The sequence below is a fragment of the Chanodichthys erythropterus genome, chromosome 3 (assembly GCF_024489055.1).
Source record: "Chanodichthys erythropterus isolate Z2021 chromosome 3, ASM2448905v1, whole genome shotgun sequence".
Taxonomy (NCBI): Eukaryota; Metazoa; Chordata; class Actinopteri; order Cypriniformes; family Xenocyprididae; genus Chanodichthys; species Chanodichthys erythropterus.
In genome coordinates, this window is record NC_090223.1 from 64,511,022 (window position 1) to 64,532,131 (window position 21,110).

Consider the following 21,110-nt stretch of genomic DNA (forward strand, 5'->3'; position numbering starts at 1 on the left):
CGCTCAGTCAGTCAGGCTGCGTGTCCACTGGAGCAGAGCAAGTGACCAGAGCATTTTTAGATTCATTCCTATGGTGATCGTCACATTTAACTTACGCACGGCTCAACTTCCATAGGAATGAACCGAAAACACTCGCTCTTACCCACTCGCTCCGCGCCAACGGACACTCACCGTCAGTCAGTCAGTCTCTCTCGCTGTTTAGTGCCGTTAACCGTCCTCGTCATCCTCAATAAAGCTCTTACAGTAACGCGAGTGCTCAGAGTGAGTAATTCATATCTGCCTCCGTTTTGTTAGCAACGCCCAACTTCCAATCAAATCCCGAAGAACGAAATCAAGTCCCGCCCTCTCATTTCAGATGCCGCTGAGTTGAAAAATCTGAACTTTGGCGAATTTCCGCGCCACGTTAACCAATCAGGAGCTTGCTCTAGTAGTGACGTGACATAGCAAGCTGAGGCAGAAATTCGAAACAACAATGGAGGACAAAATAATCGTCGCTATACATCTTCATACATTTATAGAAACAGAAATAAAAAGGGATCGTGTTTAAAAGAAAGTCAGTGAGGAGGTCGGACAATATGATAAGTTGTAAAAAGCGGTCTTTACTCAATTTTATATATATATATATATATATATATATAGATAGATATATATATATAGATACATATTAAGACTGTAAGCCAACTAAAGATGACCAATTGAGCTTATTCGCTGTAATTTACAATTATTTCCCCACTGACAAGTTGTTTATTCAGAGGAAGTGTGCAGAAAGCAGTGGGAGAGTCTGGGACACATAAAGGAGCGGGAGAGCCCCTCTCATGCCGCGAATTCGCGTCTGTTGTGAAGGGATTTTCACGCGCGAATGAAGCGAGTAAACTCTAAATGTTCAAGCGTCCAACTACGCGCGAATAGCGCGATTTATTCGCTCAAGTCGCGTCTGGTATGAATGCAGCATTTTAGAAACAGTCATTGCCAGTCCTCCTCTCAAAGATTCTTCTTAAATTTGATAATTCCCACTTCTGAAGTAGTGATTACGAGCAAATCGCATTCAAGTTTCGAAAGGAAAGTCATTTTTACAATAGCACTGAGAGCGCGTGAAGGCAGCATAATATTTGCGACCAATGACGTCTCTGTTTCCTTGGAGACTGTGTCAGGCGATTGTAAACAAGTGGCGAAATGGCGTCAAAAAAGTTTGCAACATAAAAACACATTGGACAACTGGGTATGGAAGAAAAACTGGTTGAACTCTGGCAATTGTATGAATATATATAAAACATATCTTCGAAGGAAAACCATAATAAGCGATAAGGAAAGAAGCTGGGCTGCTACTGCGGAAGCTTTGAACGTTTCAGGTACAGGGCCGGATTATCCATAGACGGGATTGGGCGAGTGTCCTGGGGCACCCAGCCAATAGGGGGCAACAAGTGATAAAGATAATGACTAGACTTTTTTTTTTTTTTTATCATGTTTTGTATATATATTATTTATCTGGAAAGATACGGATATAAAATTAACAATTAATGATACAATATATACAGAGAGAATATAAAGAGCCCCCTTTGATCGCGAAAGTGAAAGTGCCCTTTGAGGTAGCATTGTGGTAGTATTTACTTCTGTGGTAATTTAATGGTCTGTACAGTGCCAGTGTCGAACAAGCTTCATTGAGGATCACAGCTTATCGTTGCTTAACAACGGCCGACACCACCGGAGTGCAAGCTCTAAAAATAGATTAATTTACCAAAGTTTACTCACCTCTCTGTTGAAAACAAAGTCCATGTTGCCTCTCCAGCCAGGACCTCACCCATATCCTGCGCGTTTTTCCTCTTTTTTTGTTATTTTCCGCACAAATATAGCTGCAGATGAAGAGCGCGAGCTGTTTGTTTACATTAGGGTGACCACCTGCTAATAAGCCCAAGGGGGGACAAGGGGTATGTTTCTGAGTGACAATGTGGGACACTGCCGGGCAGACTCACTGATAATGGTTTACTCATTTCTAGCACATACCACCTTACATGATATATTAATAATGCCCTATTCCCCTAAACATGTGTAACTGCTGATGTATGCTCATGAATAGGCCAACCAATGTGTATTTTTTTTTTTCTAAATAAAGATTCACAATATTTTTAACATTCAATGAATTGACAGATGCACATCCACTTACGATTTACTTTTGCTATTTAATTAATTTAGTTTTTTATTACAATTTATTCACTTTAAATAAATTATAATATAAAATTATAGGATTATCAGGAATTGTAGTTGCTCAACACCACTGGAACAGTAAAAAAACAAAAAAAAACAAAACTCTTAACTCACTCTTAACTCTTAACTCCAGAGGTTCACTGAACAAGAAGGGGGGGGGGGGTGATGGGGGCTTTTCACCAGCATCTGAATTAAAAAGGAAGCAACCTGTCATCGGTGAAAAGACCCTCTCCACCGAAGCATTGGTGATTGGTACACTCAAGAGGAAAGAAGCTAATGCTGTCATGTTTGGTGTGTGTGTGTGCTTGAGTAAGGTGGCCCACTTCTCCACGAATGGAGCTCCAGACTGCACGATGGCCTGTTGGTGTGGCAGAATGACACAATACTCATCATATAGCGCATCCATGTCCAACTTCTTGCTAAGCTGCAGGACCTCTACAGCTTCACAGAGATGGGAGAAGTTGAATGGGCTCTTTAGTGCCAGGCTAGCCACTTTCTTCTGGTAGTTGGAGTCTGAGAAGTCATAGCGCTGCTCCAGGTAGGTGAGAGAGGACTGGTAGAAGTTGCACATGTCCTCTCTGAGCACAGCTGCCTGTCTGTCTGGAAACTGCTGGAGGAGTACACCTGTCTGGGCCCCAAAGAAACCATCACTCTGTCGTTGCTGTAGCTTGGTTTTAGGGTGAACATCATATCGTAGAGCTCACAGACAGTCCCATCTTCTCGCTCCAGCACCAGCACAGTGTCGTGGAAAATCTTCAGCGCATTGCTGAGGAAGGACAGGTAAACCTAAAAGAAGTAAGGAGAGTCAATTATCCTGTGTGCTGGCACTGTTTGCATTATCATCATTTCTCTAATCCCTGTTTCATGTAATAATATTTAGATGAAAAAAAAGTTGAGTGCAATTAAAATTAATTACCTGTAGATCAAGGGGGTTGCCCTCACCATCCTGGTCATCCTTGAACAGCCGCCATAGTGACTTTGGGCACTGGTCCTCTCCCAATGAGAGAAAGTAGGTCTTGATAGGAGCCCAGCTGTCGTGAAGCCTCTTCACTGCAGGCCACAAGCTCAGCCATCTTGTGGGCACATGTCTAAGCAGGGACTGGTACTCTATCTCCACAAAGGTGTGGATTGATTTAAGTTCCTCACTGGTTTGGCAGATGAGGAGAAGTGGCTAAAGGTCTTGTTGACGACATTTTCAATGTCGATATTTAGCCGATCTCCTGCGTGTTTTGCACTGTTGTGAATGATGTGGGCCACACAGTTTGCCTTCAAAATGCAATTGTTGTTCTCTTTTAGTTTCTGGAAGACAGAGTTGTATCTCCCGTAATTCAGACTAGCATTGTCAGCAGAATACGCAGATATCATGTCTAGTCCCAGTCCGTTTTCCTCCAGCTTGGTGACTATCTGGTTGTGGATCGCAGCAGATGTTTCATCACTGTCATCATAGAAATCAAGGACCTTCGTCTGTACTCCCAAGTCTGGCGTCCAGTAACGCACTGACAGTGGGAAGAGCTTGGTGGTCCCATGATTGGAGGCATCTGAAGCCACTGAGAAGAATGGTGTGTGGGCTGTGGAGACACACACACAGATGGGATGAACTTAAAAGAGATTCTCTAAAAACAGATTATTATAAAAATTACAAGATACTGCTTTACTGTTTTGATCATTATTGATTTTATATAAATATAATCTATGGAAATATTTATACCTTTTCAAAAATTATAGTTGCTTTTGTTTGTTTGGGAGATAAACGAATAGTGAAATGTTGCTCACAAGGATACACAGAGCCTGGTTTCATGAAAGCATGGATGAGCAGCATTATGTTAGATAACGTTAGCTACTGATGCAATTTCAGTGAACTGAAGGAAAAGTTGACTTTTAATACACCAGTAGAAAAAGATGATTAGCTAACATTAGCTAGCTAACGTTAGACAAATAGCTAACACACAACAATGTTACATCCATGAACATAACTTTAACTTTACCTTTGGTTGTTGCCTCTCGTTGCTCATTCAGTGGTCTTCTGAGGATTTTTAAGCAATCTTCGACAGAGGCAGGGGCAAGCACATCCGTGACAATGGCTTCTGCCTTCGTCCGACCACAGGCCATCCTCTTGGCAATGTCCGAGTCCGGATAAATCGTTGGGGCTATGCCACAATCTCCTGCTCGATATGATGTAGCGTGTTGGACAGTGTGATACACACTCGTCACCTCTGCAGCAGTCACTTTGTCAGCTAGAAAGTCATTTTTAGGTCGGAGGAAAGCATCCATTGATTTGGATGTCTCTTTCTGTTGGACACGTTTCTTGTGAGTCTCTGTGAGTCTGTGTCGTTTGACATCGTATTCCCCTCCATGTCCGATTGAGAAGGATGTTTTGCAAAGGTCACAAAAAGCCCTCTCGGTATCCCCCTCAACACCTTTCAGCCACAAATATTCATTTTCCCAGTTTTTATTGTACCCACACCTTCTCAGTCTCTTTCTCCATTTTTTGAATTGGAAAGTGCGCATCTAAAAGTTCCTTCCCATTGTGTCTGGTATGCACGCGTACGCTGTCATGACAACCATGAAAAAGTTGACAACAACCTAGTCATCAGTTCAACTCAGGGGTGGGTGTGGCAACAGTAGCGTGCTGAAGTAAAGTAATGTTCGTTTGATTGCCTGGGGCTCGAGGATATAGAGCGACCAACTTTTTTTTTGAGCAAGCATTGATTATGCGTGACACGGTCTCAATTTGCGGGACGCATGAATTGGGTTTCAAACGCTGTACGCGCACGCGCTACGCGGGACGGGTGGTCACCCTAGTTTACATCCATTTTCAAGATCCCGCGCACAGTGTGTTGCTTAGCAGCGGTCTCAATCATAAACGTTTGTGTTCTTTTCCGACTGTCAACGATTAAAATCGGCTCCAGTCGAAGGAAACAATCGGTATGGTTGTTCAGTTCAGTCTTAGAATGTTACAGCTAATCGTTAGGTGTGTCCCCGGCTTAAGAAGTGTTGTAACTTTAAATCTGTTTTGAAATAAGTTGTTTTTCAAATAAAGGTTTCCAAGTGATTGTTATGATATAGACACGGAGGCAGAGATAAAAGCAATCCAGGTCAGTTTATTTGAATAATATGTGAACACAGAGAGGTTATGGCTGTTATCAGGTTCTTGAGAGATGAATAGAGAGTAATACTGTCCTTGTATGGTTTGTTAATCCAGGAGCTGAGATGAGATGAAGGGAGACGTTGGAGACACTCACACACACAGAAGGGTAAGCACATGAAGGGACCAGGAGACGAAGGAGATCGCTGGAGCAGGTAAGTCTGATGAGGGGGGGTCCTTAAGGTAAGCATAAACACAAGGTATTGCAAACGAGACCGGACAGTGAGTGTGTGTGAGTGCAATCACCAGCACTACAAAGCCACCACAGAGTGAATGAGATGCAGGTGGCGGTGATTAGTACGCTGGTGATTGGGTGCGTCGGTACTGTGGTGAGGTGGAGCCTGGCGTGTCTGTGACAGTATCCCCTCTCCCACGGCCCGCTCCTGAGGGCCGCGGACCCCGACGTCGTGGTGGTCTTCCCCTGGGTCGTGGGGCAGGTCTGTCTGGATGGTTAGTATGGAAGTTCTGTAACAGAAGAGGATCAAGGATATCGTTCCTGGGAATCCATGAGCGTTCCTCGGGACCATAGTCCTCCCAGTCCACAAGGTATTCGAGTTTACCACCACGGCGCCGGGAATCCAGGATCTCGTGGACCACGTAGGCTGTGCCGTCTTCTAGGAGAAGTGGAAGGGGGGGCTCGGCGGCTGCCACGTCAGGCTCTGTGGAGGGAACAACAGAAGGGTGGTAAGGTTTGAGTAGGGACACGTGAAATGTAGGGTGAATTCTGCTATACTGTGCTGGGAGTTGGAGACGATAGGTGACGGGGTTGATCTGCCGAAGGATGGTGAATGGGCCAATGAAGCGGGGACTCAGCTTCTTGCAGGGCAGACGCATCCTGATGTCTCGGGTGGACAGCCAGACCTTCTGCCCCGGCTGGTAGTCAGGAGCCTCGGAGCGACGAAGGTCGGCTGCCATCTTGCGTCTGCGCAGGGCTCTCTGCAGCTGGTGGTGAGCTGAGTCCCACACCCTCTCGCTCTCCCGGAACCAGTAGTCGACTGCCGGAACGTCGGAGGGTTCCCCGTCCCAGGGGAACATCGGGGGTTGGTAGCCGAGTACGCACTGGAAGGGTGTTAGTCCTGTTGAGGCTTGGCGGAGGGAGTTCTGTGCGTACTCGGCCCAACCCAGGTACTGGTTCCAGGAGTTCTGGTGGCCGTGACAGAAGGTACGCAGGAAGCGGCCGATCTCCTGGATCTTCCGTTCCGTCTGCCCATTCGACTGAGGATGGTATCCAGACGATAGGCTGACGGTCACACCCAGGAGGGAGAAGAAGGCTTTCCAGACGTGGGAGACAAACTGGGGTCCTCTGTCGGAGACGATGTCTTCAGGTAATCCATAATAGCGAAAGACATGATTAAACATTAGTTCTGCGGTGGCCATGGCGGTAGGTAGACCCTCCAGGGGTATTAATCGGCAGGACTTTGAGAAGCGGTCTACTACCACCAGGATGCACGTGTGACCGTCAGACTCGGGGAGGTCGGTGACGAAGTCCACTCCCAGGTGTGACCAGGGTCTCTCAGGAACGGGCAGAGGAAAGAGCTTGCCGGTGGGAAGATGGCGTGGGCTCTTGGAGATGGCGCACTCCCTGCAGCCCTGCACGTACCTCCTGACGTCGTTGGCCATGTTGGGCCACCAGAAGCGTTGTTTGAGCAACGAGAGGGTCTCCTTGACCCCCGGGTGACCAGTGCCAAGTGAAGAGTGAACGTTGTGCAGGAGTGGAGTGCGACGTGCCCGTGTTATGTACTGCAAGCCCGGTGGGCAACCCGGCGGAGTGCGTGTGGAGGCATTGGCGGAGGGAATGGTTTCCTCGGACCACTGGATTGGGCTCACGAAGATGGACTCCGGCAGAATAGTATCAGGTTTTTCGGGCTTTTTCTCAGGAGCATAGAGGCGAGATAGGGCATCAGCTTTCGTATTCTTAGAACCAGGACGGTAGGAGATGGAGAAGTTGAATCTAGAGAAGAACATAGCCCAGCGAGCTTGGCGAGGGTTGAGTCTCTTAGCGGCCTTCAGATATTCGAGGTTCTTGTGATCAGTGAGAACTTGAAACGGGTGAGCAGCTCCCTCCAACCAATGCCTCCACTCCTCAAGGGCAAGCTTGACGGCCAGGAGTTCGCAGTCACCGATGTCGTAGTTGACCTCCGCCGGGTTGAGCTTGCGGGAGAAGAAGGCGCATGGATGGAGTCTACTAGGTGTCCCCTGCTGCTGTGAAAGGACCGCTCCCACTCCGGTGGTAGATGCGTCCACCTCTACTATGAACGGGAGGTCCGGGTTAGGGTGGACGAGGAGGGGAGCGGTGGTGAAGGCTTTCTTCAGGGTCTCAAAGGCATTGGTGGCTAATGGAGACCAGGACAGAGACTTGGGCTGGTGACGGAGTAGGTTGGTGAGTGGACTGACGATAGTGCTGTAATTCTTGATGAACCGGCGGTAGAAATTGGAGAAGCCTAGGAATCTTTGGAGTTCTTTGATAGTGGTAGGAGTGGGCCAGGACTGTATGGCGGAGACCTTCCCCTCGTCCATCCGGATGCCACTGTGATCAATCACGTACCCCAGGAACTGGACGGAGGGTTGGTGAAATGAGCATTTTTCAGCCTTGAGGAAGAGATGGAACTGCCGTAAGCGCTGGAGGACCTCCGCAACGTGGTGGCGATGTTCGGCCAAGCTCCGGGAGTAGATGAGGATGTCATCTATATAAACCAGAACGGACTTGTGGAGAAACTCCCGGAGCACCTCGTGGATGAAATCCTGGAATACGGAGGGCGTTGACCAGGCCATACGGCATCACGAGGTATTCGTAGTGTCCACTGGGCGTGACAAAGGCGGTCTTCCACTCGTCCCCCTCACGGATCCGGATGAGGTTATACGCGCTGCGGAGGTCCAACTTCGTGAACACAGTGGCACCGCGGAGATGTTCCAGGGCCGCTGGGACGAGGGGAAGTGGATAGCGGAACTTTATGGTTATTTTGTTGAGTGCACGGTAATCGATGCAGGGCCTCAAGCCTCCGTCCTTCTTTGCCACGAAGAAGAAGCTTGAAGCAGCAGGGGAAGTAGACGGGCGGATGTAACCTTGTTCGAGTGCCTCTTTGATGTATTCCTCCATGGCCTTCTCCTCCGGTATGGACAGGGGGTATATGCGTCCCCTGGGCACTGGTTCACCCGGCAGCAGATCGATGGCGCAGTCCCATGGCCGGTGTGGAGGAAGCTTGGAGGCGCGTTGCGGGCAGAAAACGACACTGAAGGGGGCGTAGTCAGGGGGAACATCCACGGAGCGCTTCTCAACAGGGCTCTCGTTGGACGTGGCATTCACGAGAAGAGGCTTGGAGAGTGGAGATTTCGGAACGGGAAGCGCTGGGAAGCAGTCTGGGAAGCAGTGATCGCCCCACTTCAGGACTTCACCCGTGCGCTAGGAGATGTTGGGGTTGTGTAGTTCCAACCACGGGCGCCCTAGAACCACGTCAGCGGTGGATTCCTCCAGAACCAGCAAATGGATGTGTTCAGTGTGCAGGATTCCGATGCTGAGTTGAAGTGGACCCACGCAGTGACGGATGTGTTTGCGGCTTAGGGGTTTGCCCGTGATGGAGTGGATTTGATAGCTCGTCGGTGAAGGAGAGATCTTAAGGTTGAGTTGTCTACAGAGGGTGCCTGAGATGAAGTTTCCGGCTGACCCTGAATCAAGGAGCGCCACCACTGGAACAGAGATGTTAGCAGCAGTAAGGGTTACAGTTGTAGTGAGTGGTTTCATTTTCTGAATGGAGGGAAATATTGCACTCACCACGGGTCGAGGAGGACGTATTAGGCATGTGGAGAGATTATGCCCCATAGTTCCGCAATAGAGACAGAGATTCAGGGCCAGCCTTCTTTGTCTTTCGTTTGGAGTGAGACGAGAATGATCTATTTGCATGGGTTCGTTGGCTGGTTCTGGAGAGCTGACGGGTTCGGACCGACGGAGGAGGTTGGTGGTGGATGACTGGCCCTGGTGTTCTTGAATACACGACTGCATACGGGACCCCACGCGGAGTCCTCGTATGCAGCGAGATGCAGCCGCACGGAGGGTTCCAGCCCCTGACGGAACGTGGTGATGAAGGCTTGCTCGTTCCATCCGCTGGTGGCGGCTAGCGTTCGAAACTGCAAGGCATATTTGTTAACAGATAGGTTTCTTTGCTTTAGATTATAAAGTTTCTCACCAGTCGCGGAATCAGCCAGAGGTTTCCCGAATACTTCCCGGAAGTGGGAGACGAACGCCGAATAGGATTGGACGACTGGGCCTTTCTGGGTCCATAACAAATCTGCCCATTGCAGAGCCTTCCCTTGCAGTTGTGAAATAATGAACGCTATTTTAGCCGTGTCTGTGGTGTAGAGGTGCGGCTGCATCTCCAGGACCAGTTCACATTGGAGAAGGAATCCGCTGCATTCCTCCGCCGATCCAGAGTAGGGCGCCGGTTTGGCCATGGGACTGGCGGTGAATGCAGGTGAAGGAGCGGTGCTGGTGGGTGCGGAGACAGCCGTGTTGAGGGATGACGATGTTGAGGGCTGTGGTGTGAGTGCTCGACGCAGCACGTCCACGAGTTCCTGGAATGGATCGTTAGTACTCATGCCGTTAGTTGTTACTTCTGTTATGATATAGACACGGAGGCAGAGATAAAAGCAATCCAGGTGAGTTTATTTGAATAATATGTGAACACAGAGAGGTTATGGCTGTTATCAGGTTCTTGAGAGATGAATAGAGAGTAATACTGTCCTTGTATGGTTTGTTAATCCAGGAGCTGAGATGAGATGAAGGGAGACGTTGGAGACACTCACACACACAGAAGGGTAAGCACATGAAGGGACCAGGAGACGAAGGAGATCGCTGGAGCAGGTAAGTCTGATGAAGGGGAGTCCTTAAGGTAAGCATAAACACAAGGTATTGCAAACGAGACCGGACAGTGAGTGTGTGTGAGTGTGGTGGCTTTGTAGTGCTGGTGATTGCAGAGTGAATGAGATGCAGGTGGCGGTGATTAGTACGCTGGTGATTGGGTGCGTGGGTACTGTGGTGAGGTGGAGCCTGGCATGTCTGTGACAGTGATATGACTGTTTGTGTTTTTTTAATCGCTTACCCTGTAACTACATGAAATTAAAGGGTAACAAGCTCCACTTTAATTTACGGCCCGTAATGTCATACTTACCCTGTAACTACATGAAACAAAAGCATATTTCCCCATGTATTAAAAAGATTACAATAGTTCTTTTTACTTGCCTTGAAACAACTTAATCAGTGCACTTTTTTGCTAAATTGCTCCCAAACGTAAGATGGCTGTCTATTATAATAACAGTGAAAGTACCCCTTAGTTATAAAATACTTACAGTATAAATAATTTGATATTTTCCTTGTTGTTACCCCTTTATTCCTTTACATATTACATATTGTTCCCCTATACTTACACGTATTTACTGTATAGTTACACTAGAATTATTGAAAGTTATGCTGTAAATTTGTTGTAATTACGCAGGACTTTCCTGGCTGTAATCTAAAGCGTTACCGAATTTATTTATGAAATAAATTTGAAAACCAAAAACACTGCACTAACATTACTCATCACACGTGATATTTAGTGTCACATGGGCAAAAACGATGAATAAAAGCTGTTTATGTCTATGACGAGTTACTGGGTACCAGGTACTGTGCTACTCTGCAGCAGTTCCTACCAGACTGGTCTAAAATAGTCCGAATATAAACACTTATTATAGGTGTACCATAATGATTCAGGGTAAGACAAAAACACGGTTTGGAAAATGTATTCATGTTGTACATTCCCATTGAATAATTTTTGTAAATTTTGAACACAAAAAGTTACATATCTGGAAAGTTATCAGGAGACCAATGGACCACGTCGCTACAACGTTCTCCATGGTCTTTTGAGGACGTGCCCACAATGTTTCTGGAACATTAGCTAAGATTCTAAAAAATGGAACATTACCATGACGTCCTCACAACGTTGTCATAAAGTAATGTCACGCTGACCAAATGATGACTAACTGACGACGTCGTCACAACGTACTGTTTACTGGGAACACACAAAATATCACCTTGAACGTACTTCCGGTTTCCGCATTTTTCAGAACACTTATGCTGTATGTCCCACGCCTTTCTTATTCTACTTATGGAATGAACGCGGCACCAGTTTCGTTTCTTCATGACGCAATCACGCAGAGGGTTTCCACAGCCTCATTTTCTATGCAATGTCCCGTTCCCTCTTCAGGAAACAAAGGTTACAGTCGTAACTGATACGTTCTTTACATTTTCCAATTTCAATATTAAATCAAAAAACAAATGACCAAAAGATACACGGACCGAAACACTGAGCTTTCTGAACCACTGCCAGTGGGAAATCAAACAGGAAGTGTTTGTCAGATCTCACAACAGGTTTTGGGAAATGCAAATGTTTTGCGATGGAAAAGTAAAAAAAAAAAAAAAAATATTCATCTCATCCCAAATTTTTTCCACCACTATGTCCCTTTAGGGGCTCCGTAGTATTGTGCTGTGCATTTATGAATGTTATTTTGTAAATATATTATTTTTGAGGCTGATCTGGCTCTGTATGAATTGGTCGATGTGATGAGCAAAACATTATTTTATCGTAACAACAATGCATGATTCTTGATTCGAAATTGAGATTATAAAAATGGTCTCTGTTACATATTTTGTCAAACAAATAATCAGCTACAATACAGAACACCCACAGAAGTGAAGGGGTGACACCATAACACATCCACAATAGAGAACAAACACACACAACACCATGTTCCAGATTGACTGTATTTGTGACATAATTGCAAAAAAAAAAAAAATACTTCAGTGATCATATATTGTTATAATGTCTAAACTCAAATCTAGATAAAAACTTTTTAAAAGATACCTATACAAATAGATATGTGAAAAATGAGTGATGCTCTTCAGCCAACTAGTGGCTGTTCTTAAAATTTCAAGTTATTTTAATTTTTAATGTTTGTTTTCCGGTAGATGTCAGCACACTACATCATGACACACTGTCCATGTTATCTCCATGAACAAAATTAGAAATTAGATGTAAATTATCACCAATGCAAACACATAAAATCACCATATAAGTGAGTGATATTACATACGTTTAAAAAAAGTGGACATGTTATGGACATGTTCTCATGGTCATGATTGATTTTTACGGATTTATCAAGGATTCTTGATGCCCATTCATATTATATAAACTTTTTTTTTTTTCATTTCAAAAGCTTATAAAGTGGGGCGATTTGACAATGCCATACCGACTCTTATTCTACCTGGCAGAAATAAGGCCGTCCTGAAGACGGCGCGGTTTGACCAATCAGATGAAAGGGGCGTTTCGGCACCTCCCACATGTGCGAATGAAATATCAAAGCCATAAACTGATTTATAAATCACAACTAAAAAATTAGAAATCAGGCCAAAATCTAATTTTCCATTTATTAACCCTTTGAACCGTACAGTCCCACATATGGGATTTAGTATGTTGGGTGATGTTACATAACTGCCAGATTCAAACTGTGCTTTTGCGCTTTGGCTTTGAGATGGACACGCTCAGCACTTGTCATATGCAGTGTTTTCATCCACATAATGTTTTTTTTAAGGTTTCAGACATTTAAATACACATAAGCACCAATAAAACATCACATTTAGAGTTTGCAAAATACACACTGATGTCAGACATGAGTGGAAGCGGCAATAACAATCCATTCAAATATAATTTGCCAACATTTAATCATATCAGACACACACAATGAGCCTAAGTAACTATAAAGTTTACTCTTTTATTCTTCCAGTTCACCAGCCACTTACTTTTATATGTATTCGGAAGAAACTGATGAATTCACATTCTGTATTCTGTGATCTGCGGGCGCAAACTAAGATGGTGGCGCCCGCATTATGGATCAAGATAAAGATAATTTATAAATGTTTTTAAACAACAAAACACACTCACGCTTGAAAGGGTTAAATTAAACAAAAACCGAATAAACAAGCCGTCTTTTCATTTCTCGTTATTCCATTCCAAATAAGAAATGAAATGATCAAAATGTACACAGATCACAGGGCTTTTTTCAGTGCAGAAATAAACGTCATAGAAATAGGTACGCATAGGGCATAACCTGATATTGCTGAGTTCAACATGTTCCTGGGTCAACATTTTTGTTGATCCTGGAACAACATTCAAATCAACCAATCAGATTTGAGGGACAATTTTACAGATTATGTCAAGTTTAGGCTTAAAATCATGAATTGATGCTTCTACATCAGTGTTATTCATCTATCATTTCCCTCTGATTTTTGGGATAACTTATGGGTAGGGTTAGGTTTAGGGGTAGGAATAGGGTTAAGACTAAATTTTCAGACTAGAATGTTGTTCCAGGATCAACAAAATATGTTGACCCAGGAACGCATCTAACTCAGCAATATCAGGACGTGCATGACTATATATTCCCCAGTTAAGAGGTTTATTTGTGTCACTGAGTGCATCACCTGTTGGATTGCATACTCAGGGTAGTTAGAACCACTTTTTGAGGGAAGTTGGTATCTATTTAGTAGGGGTGTGACGAGACAGGTATCTCACGAGACGAGACGAGACAAGATTTTTACACACTATTTTTAAGAAATCCTCAATGGTGAAATCATGACTAGAAAAAAATATTCTGCAGGTGTATTTGAAATGTTTTAACTAATAATCTTGTCATGAATGTCATTTCAGTTCTACTTTCTGAGTATGAATTATCATATGCAGTAAAAGACAACAATACTCAAGTACTGAAAAAGGTTTTGCTACTAACTCAACTGACTGACTTCTCTTCTGTATGATTTCAGTCTCTTTAGGCCTTACTGTACATGATTTATGAGCTTCTACAACTTTTGACCTCCTAACTGAACTCCTTTCCACAAACTGATCATAGAAATAAAAACAGTATAAATAAAAATGTTAACACTTTACAATAAGGTCTCATTTATTAACATTAATGTATTAACCAACATCAACTAACAATGAGCAATATATTTGCTACAGTATTTATTAATCTTTGTATCTTTGTTTGTTAATTAATAAAAATAGTCATTCATTGTTAGTTCATAGTTTACAGTGCATTAACTAATGTTAACAAATGAAACCTTATTGTTTGTGCTTAATAAGATTAAGAGAAAACTGTTATTCGTTCTCATGGTAACACTTTACAATAAGTGCAACCATAAACACACTATCTCAATATTCAAAGTGCAAATAAGACCACATTTTCTTTGATACAGAGCTGAGAGATGGTTACAACTACACTGCCCAGCCTAAAATAGCTTTCATATTGAGAGATACCTGTATTCATCAGGGAGCCGCTTTCAAAATGCGGGGTATTGAGATCGCGTTTGAATGCTCGCTCCTGTTTACTTTCACTTTCAGCGATCGCGCGTAACTCTGTAAATATGGAGCGGCAGCAACCGTTATCCAACTGGATTAAATGTTTTTTTTTTATTATTTAAATACAAAGCAAAATGACAGTGGAGGCGTAATGAAAACGTAGCGGTGGCATATTCTTTCCTAATCATCCTAACCACTCTGTCATGGCAACATCACGAGACTACTTTTCGCCTCGACGAGAAATCTCGTCACAGTTTAGTCTCACGAGATCTCGTGAGACGAGATCTCGTCACACCCCTACTATTTAGCTACCTCCTTGGTGATCTTGTTAGCAGCTGTATTGCATATAACTCGGATTGTAGGCTTTATGATATTTAGCCTCCTTCTAGTTAGCAGTTGTTTTCTACAATGCTGTTTAACTGATCATAGTTTGCTCACATATTTACACTGCCACAGGCCCTGCCACGTGTCTGTTTGAGGTAGTAGGCCTTATAGCCTCCCTTAGACCATGTTGGCTTTGTTTGGTTCCCTTTAGTCACGTTTAGGGTACATTGCCTGTTGTAATGTGTAGCCTAGCGCAGGTCGCAGTTAGCTTCCCATATTTATGTTGGGTTAGAGCTGGTTCCCTGTAGCTTGGTCCCCTTTTAAATTCACGAGCTGGAGCCACGTGTCATTGAATAGGCAGGCCCCTTCAGGCCTTCTTTTTAGTCCACATGTTGGCACGGTTGGTGTTTTTTAATTTGCAAACAGGCTGAACGCCACTTGTTGCTGGAATGGTAGGCTCCTCAAGGCCTCCTTTTTTAGTCAACTTGTTGGCAGGATGCCTGGGAAACCATGCCACCATCGGCCACGCCCATCGCCGACAGATAGGCCCTAAACAGGCCTGTTCACGATGTTTGGCAGCGTTTCATGTATTCCCTCTTTGGAAATTTCTAATACACAACCTCTTGGGTGGTATGGTTATGGTAGCCACTTGCTGATGCCACGTGTTTACTAAGGTAGGCTTACCTCGGCCTCCGTTGTAAATTCAGTCATGTACTCCTCTCGCTCTAAGAGCAACAGGGTGCTTTTACCCAGTATTTTGAGTGGCTGGCCCCTCAGGTTGATTATGGTAGTGAAACCTAACTGAAGTTTGGTTTAATCTACATCTGCCTTCCTGAGTCTGATTCCTACTCTAGTTGAGCTAAGAACCACCTAGCACCTAGGCCCTTCCAGGTCTTCCTTAATATGTGTTGGTGTACGCTATACTCCTCTTGCTTTAAAGAGTAAAAAGGTGCTTTTACTGAGTACACTGCTCGTTGGATTGTGTCAGGTAGGTGAGCTTTGCACTTCCCTATTAGGGTTATGTTTGTAATAGTGCTTAGTTCCCTAAGCTGATCAAGGTGGTAGGCCTTAATCAGGCCTCCTCCTAAGGTTCAGCCCTAGGCTGGTTTGTGCTTCCCTGTATGAACAGGTGTTTAGCGCACAGCCTCCTCAGTGCGTTAATTAAGCGTTGAGTAGATCCTAGGATGAGTGGATTATACTCCTCTCAATACGAGGGTTCATAGCACTCAGCTGAGTTCTGCTCTCCAGGATGCCCGTCTCTACGTGTGGGTCTGAGTTGCTCCTGCCTTTCTGCAGTCACTCTTACCTGCTCTCTTCTATCAAGAATGCGTTATGGAGATTCTTTACTCAGACAGGGTTGGCCAAGACTAAGTTTGTCCTATGACAGACCAGGTCGGCCTCCCTGGTGGCATTGGGTGTGACTTCGTTCCCCTCTAGTGACTGGCCGGGGTTCCTTTTGGTTCTCTGGCCACATTCCCTTAAAAATAGATCACTTTCTCTTCGGAAAAGTTGGTTCCAAATGCCTTTAGCAGCCTTGGTAGGCCTTCTGCGGAAGGCCTTCTGACAGCCTGGTGTGACCCGAGGGTGAGTTGGTAAGCGTTTCCTTCGAAACTGCTCAACATTTTGTCAGCCATATTATTTGGCATGCACTCTCCTCAAGCATAGCGGCGTGGGTGTATTGTTTCCCATTGCGTATTCAACACAGAGCGAGTTCCCTTTCAAAAGGGAACGTTACGTATGTAACCATAGTTCCCTGAGAACCAGGGAATGAGACTCTGTGTTTCCTTGCCATGCTTCGGGTTTCCTGCCTGCAGAACAGTCCCTCAAGATGATAGATACTGACTGTTTCTCCAGGCGCTCCTTTATACTTCCGGGTCACGCCATATTACGTCATAGGCTGTCGGCGGCCAATAGGGATTGGAGTTGTTGGGATAGTTGACTTTCAGACATCGGATCACGTGTGACGTTCCCCATTGAGTATTCAACGCAGAGTCTCGTTCCCTGGTTCTCAGGAAACTATGGTTACATACGTAACCTGAGACGTTTTGAGCACTTCAATTTGGAACAACCCTTCAGTATGGTGGCCATGATTATTTTGTAAGTGGGGGTAATCAAACAACTAATCCACAGTTCTTGTGTTGTTTGATACACTTACTGGAAGATATTTACCTCTAAATGAAGAATGACTTAGATTGAAGTATACAGAGCCTTGAGAGATGCTTTTCTGCAATGAATTACTTACATTTTAGCTTTATTATTTACTCTGTTAATGTTATGAATTGAAAGACATGAGCACAACAGTGTCAGAACAGCGACTGAATCATTGAATCATTGTGTGCATCACACAGACGGAGAGATGCATTCAAATTGTAAATGTACACAAGGAATGTTGTCTAATTTAAATAAAAAACATTTTTCTGTATGTTTGAATTATTAAAGGTCTCATGGCATGAAAATTTCACTTCATGAGGTTTTTTAACATTAATATGAGTTCCCCTAGCCTGTATATGGTCCCCTAGTGGCTAGAAAAGGCGATGGGTGTAGACCGAGCCCTGGGTGTTTTGCTTCGTGTTTGAGAAAATGAAAGCTCAGATGGCCCAATCTGGAATCTTGATGTAATTGAAAAAGATTGCAAAAACTTTTAAGATTTATGAAATATAAAATATGTAAACAGATAAATGATGTTTATTGTTTATTTGTGCACATTTTCCACAACGGCACCTATCCAAAAAGGTATTTGTAATAATGGCAGAGGACTAATTTAGTTGCGCTGGTTAGTGTCTATAGCTAATAATTAAATCAGAGAAACATGAAGAGCCAACAATGTAGACTAGCATTAGCTACATGATAATAACTGTAACAGCATACATAAACCAACTAAAATACCAGACACAATGTTTTAAACTAACCATTCGGAGATGTCCTCCTGTATCCGCTGAGTTGCAACTTCTTCATCCGGATCAGATTTTGGGTCAAACTGAAATGCTCGAACGACTGCGTGTCTGCGAGCCATTGCGATACATCCACTGTCAACATTAGCGCATGGTCCCGTAGCAGCAAGCTGGTTAAGGCCACACCCACCCTCCACCTTGCCCCGCCTCTCTCCTCCTAATTAGCATTTAAATCTACAAACCCAGAAACGGCACGTCCTGAGGAAAGCTCATTGTGGGACTGTAGTGGCTGTCGGGAAAGAGACTTCAGATACAGTATATAAAAGCATCCAAAAAGTAGCATTTCATAGGACCTTTAAGCTGGAACTTTATATTATATTTTAACAATTTATATTAAATATTTGCAGTTAAGTTGAGGAATGAGAGTAAAAACCGGTTCAATCTGGTGAACTGAAGGAGAGAAGAGATCGACTCGTCTAACACTGGGTCACTTCTAACAGCACTAACATGAGTCTACTGTAGCCCGGATTTACTGTTAAAATCACACATTCAAATACTGATGATACCAAATATGTTTTTAGAAGAATTTAAAACCAAAACATAATTTTAATAATTTTAATAACTGAAGCTGAAATGTGGCTTCCATGTATTCAGTCATGTTCATAATAAACAGTAGAATTATAATATACTGTCGGCTAATCAAAGGATTGAGCAGGAGACATTTATTGATTGATCAGAGTCTCTTTGAAGAACATTACTAAGGAGGTTGAAGTTTAATCCAAGTCTTATGAAGCGATATGATTTCTCTGTATGGGGAGCAAAGTGAAATTTGATCCTGTTCCCTCTGATCAGTTCATGTCTCCAGAAAACAAATCAAATATGGTGACGTGTCAATAATATCAAACCCTCAGTAGTGTCTGTGTCAGGAAACAGCAGAGGCATTTCTCTAAATATCTTCTGTGTTGGAGGATTTCTGCATGTGTGAGCGATGGATGCAGGGATCATTTTCTCCTGACATTATAATCACACTCTTCATGTCTCTTGATTTCCACAGACAATGACTTTGTTCCCAAGACCAGGAAGGAGTTCCTACTATGTAAGTCACTGAGAAAACAAGCAGAGAAACTCACTGAGTGAGAAAACATGACAGAAGAGATTTAGAGTTGATCATGATAATGATGATTTTCGCAGGATATCTGCTCAACTGTACTGAGACACTGATGAAATACTGAACATGAAGAGTTCAGATACATTAAAAGATCAGATTGATGATTCCTGATTGTGATGTGTTTTATCTCCATCAGATTCCCATCGGATCACACTGGATCTGAACACAGTGAATAAAAACCTCCGTCTGTCTGAGGAGAACAGAGTGATTACTGGCGGTACACTGCAGTCGTATCCTGATCATCCAGACAGATTTGATGGTTACGCTCAGGTGTTGTGTAGAGAGAGTGTGAGTGATCGACGCTCTTACTGGGAGGTTGAGTGGAGTGGATATGGTGTGTCTATATCAGTGTCATATAAGAGCATCAGCAGGAAGGGATTGGATGGTAAGAGTGGGTTTGGATATAATGATCGGTCCTGGAGTTTGACCTGCTATCGCTCCAGTTACTCATTCAGACACAATAACATATGGACTGAACTCCCTGTAAAGCCCATCATCAGTAGAACAGTGAATGGGAAGAATCACTATAGAGTAGGAGTGTATGTGGATCACAGTGCAGGAACTCTGTCCTTCTACAGCGTCTCTGGAGACACAATGATCCTCATCCACACAGTCCAGACCACATTCACTCAACCACTCTATCCTGGGTTTGGACTTATAATTACTGAATCATCAGTGAAACTGTGACGATGAATCAGAACAGAGAGACTCTACCCATAATGCTTGGAGCTGATGATGAATCAGATGTTATAGAGTCTCTAAATTACATTAATACCGTGACACTGAAATATCATGTCAGAATAAAAGTGTGTGACAGATCAGTGTGTGTGTCTATGCTTTTCTCAATCTGTTTGTCAATAGAAATCACCTTCATTTAGTTCTATTATAGTCACATCAATTATAATTTATGAGTGTAGAATTGAGATTTGTTCAACATCTTGTAATCAAGTGTATTTTAGGAGTCAAAGCACAGAAGCAACGTTATTAAGTTGGCTTGAAAAAGCAGAAATGCTGTTTAAACTTATTATTAGTGCTGCCTGGAGCATCATCACTAATCTACGCTCAGGTTAGTAACGGACTAAAGTACTAGCACATTGGCATTAGTTAAGTATACTTAGACTGTGTAGGTGTAACGGGGAAAAGAAAATTGTAATGAATTGTGCTAAAATGTTTGTTTATTTTGTATAATAATTCTAAAATATTAATTGAATAGAATGATCTAAGTACACCTAAAAGAAGGGATATGGGGACACCTGCAGGTGACTAGGGTAATTTATCAGTGAGGTCGGCCATTTTCTCCTCAGTCGCATTAAGCTTTTGAGGAGAACGGTAGGTGTAAAACCTCTCTTCGGTCAAATTAAAATAACGTGTTGTTATAAATGTTTTTATTTCTCTTTAAGGGTCTTTTCTCTCATGTGTATTTATTTTCAACAGTTTTGAGACCGGATTGACTATATTACACGTCTGTATGGTGTTTCCATTTAGTTTATTCCAGTTTATTCCAGTAAACACAAGTGAGTTCAGCCTATGTCTCCGTCTGATCCTTTCCGGGAGGGTTGACACAAATGAAAGAACCAGGAAGATGGGGTTACATAGGCTAGTAATGGGTTTTTCCTTTTAGAGCAACAGAGTATTGCTAGATCTAAACAGGGTGGGCCTCAACCTCTGGTTATGGTGAGATTATTCTAACTAAGGCCCAATCCCAATTCCTATTTTATACCCCTTCCCCTTGCCCCTTGAAACAGAGTGTCAAGGGGTAGGGCTGAAAATATTCCCCTAAGAAATTGGACACCACTACTAGACCGTTACACGTCATCATAAGTCGTCGCTAGCTCCTACGTCATAGATGCGCCAATGTTTATCACACACTTCTAAGATGCCATCGATAGCTGTAGTGATCTCTGTTGCTTGGGCGACAGCTATTTTTACTATTAGTGCACATATCTCACAGTAATCAGGCACAAGCAACATAAACGTTTAACAGATGACTCACTCCCAAA

At 43.7% G+C, this 21,110-nt stretch overlaps 1 protein-coding gene and 1 pseudogene across 1 annotated transcript in view; one reads left to right on the plus strand and one right to left on the minus strand.

The window, feature by feature from the left end:
• LOC137007183 (tripartite motif-containing protein 16-like protein) overlaps nt 1-19,922 on the plus strand; it is a 28,155-nt gene extending 8,233 nt beyond the window's left edge. Inside the window, exons 2-3 of the mRNA XM_067368550.1 lie at nt 18,997-19,038; nt 19,247-19,922. Of these exons, the coding sequence (XP_067224651.1) occupies nt 18,997-19,038; nt 19,247-19,797 (593 nt within the window). The 3' untranslated portion in view covers nt 19,798-19,922. The remainder of the gene's footprint in view (nt 1-18,996; nt 19,039-19,246) is intronic.
• Nucleotides 1-21,110, minus strand: part of LOC137005239 (uncharacterized) — a 615,607-nt pseudogene that overhangs the window by 106,821 nt on the left and 487,676 nt on the right.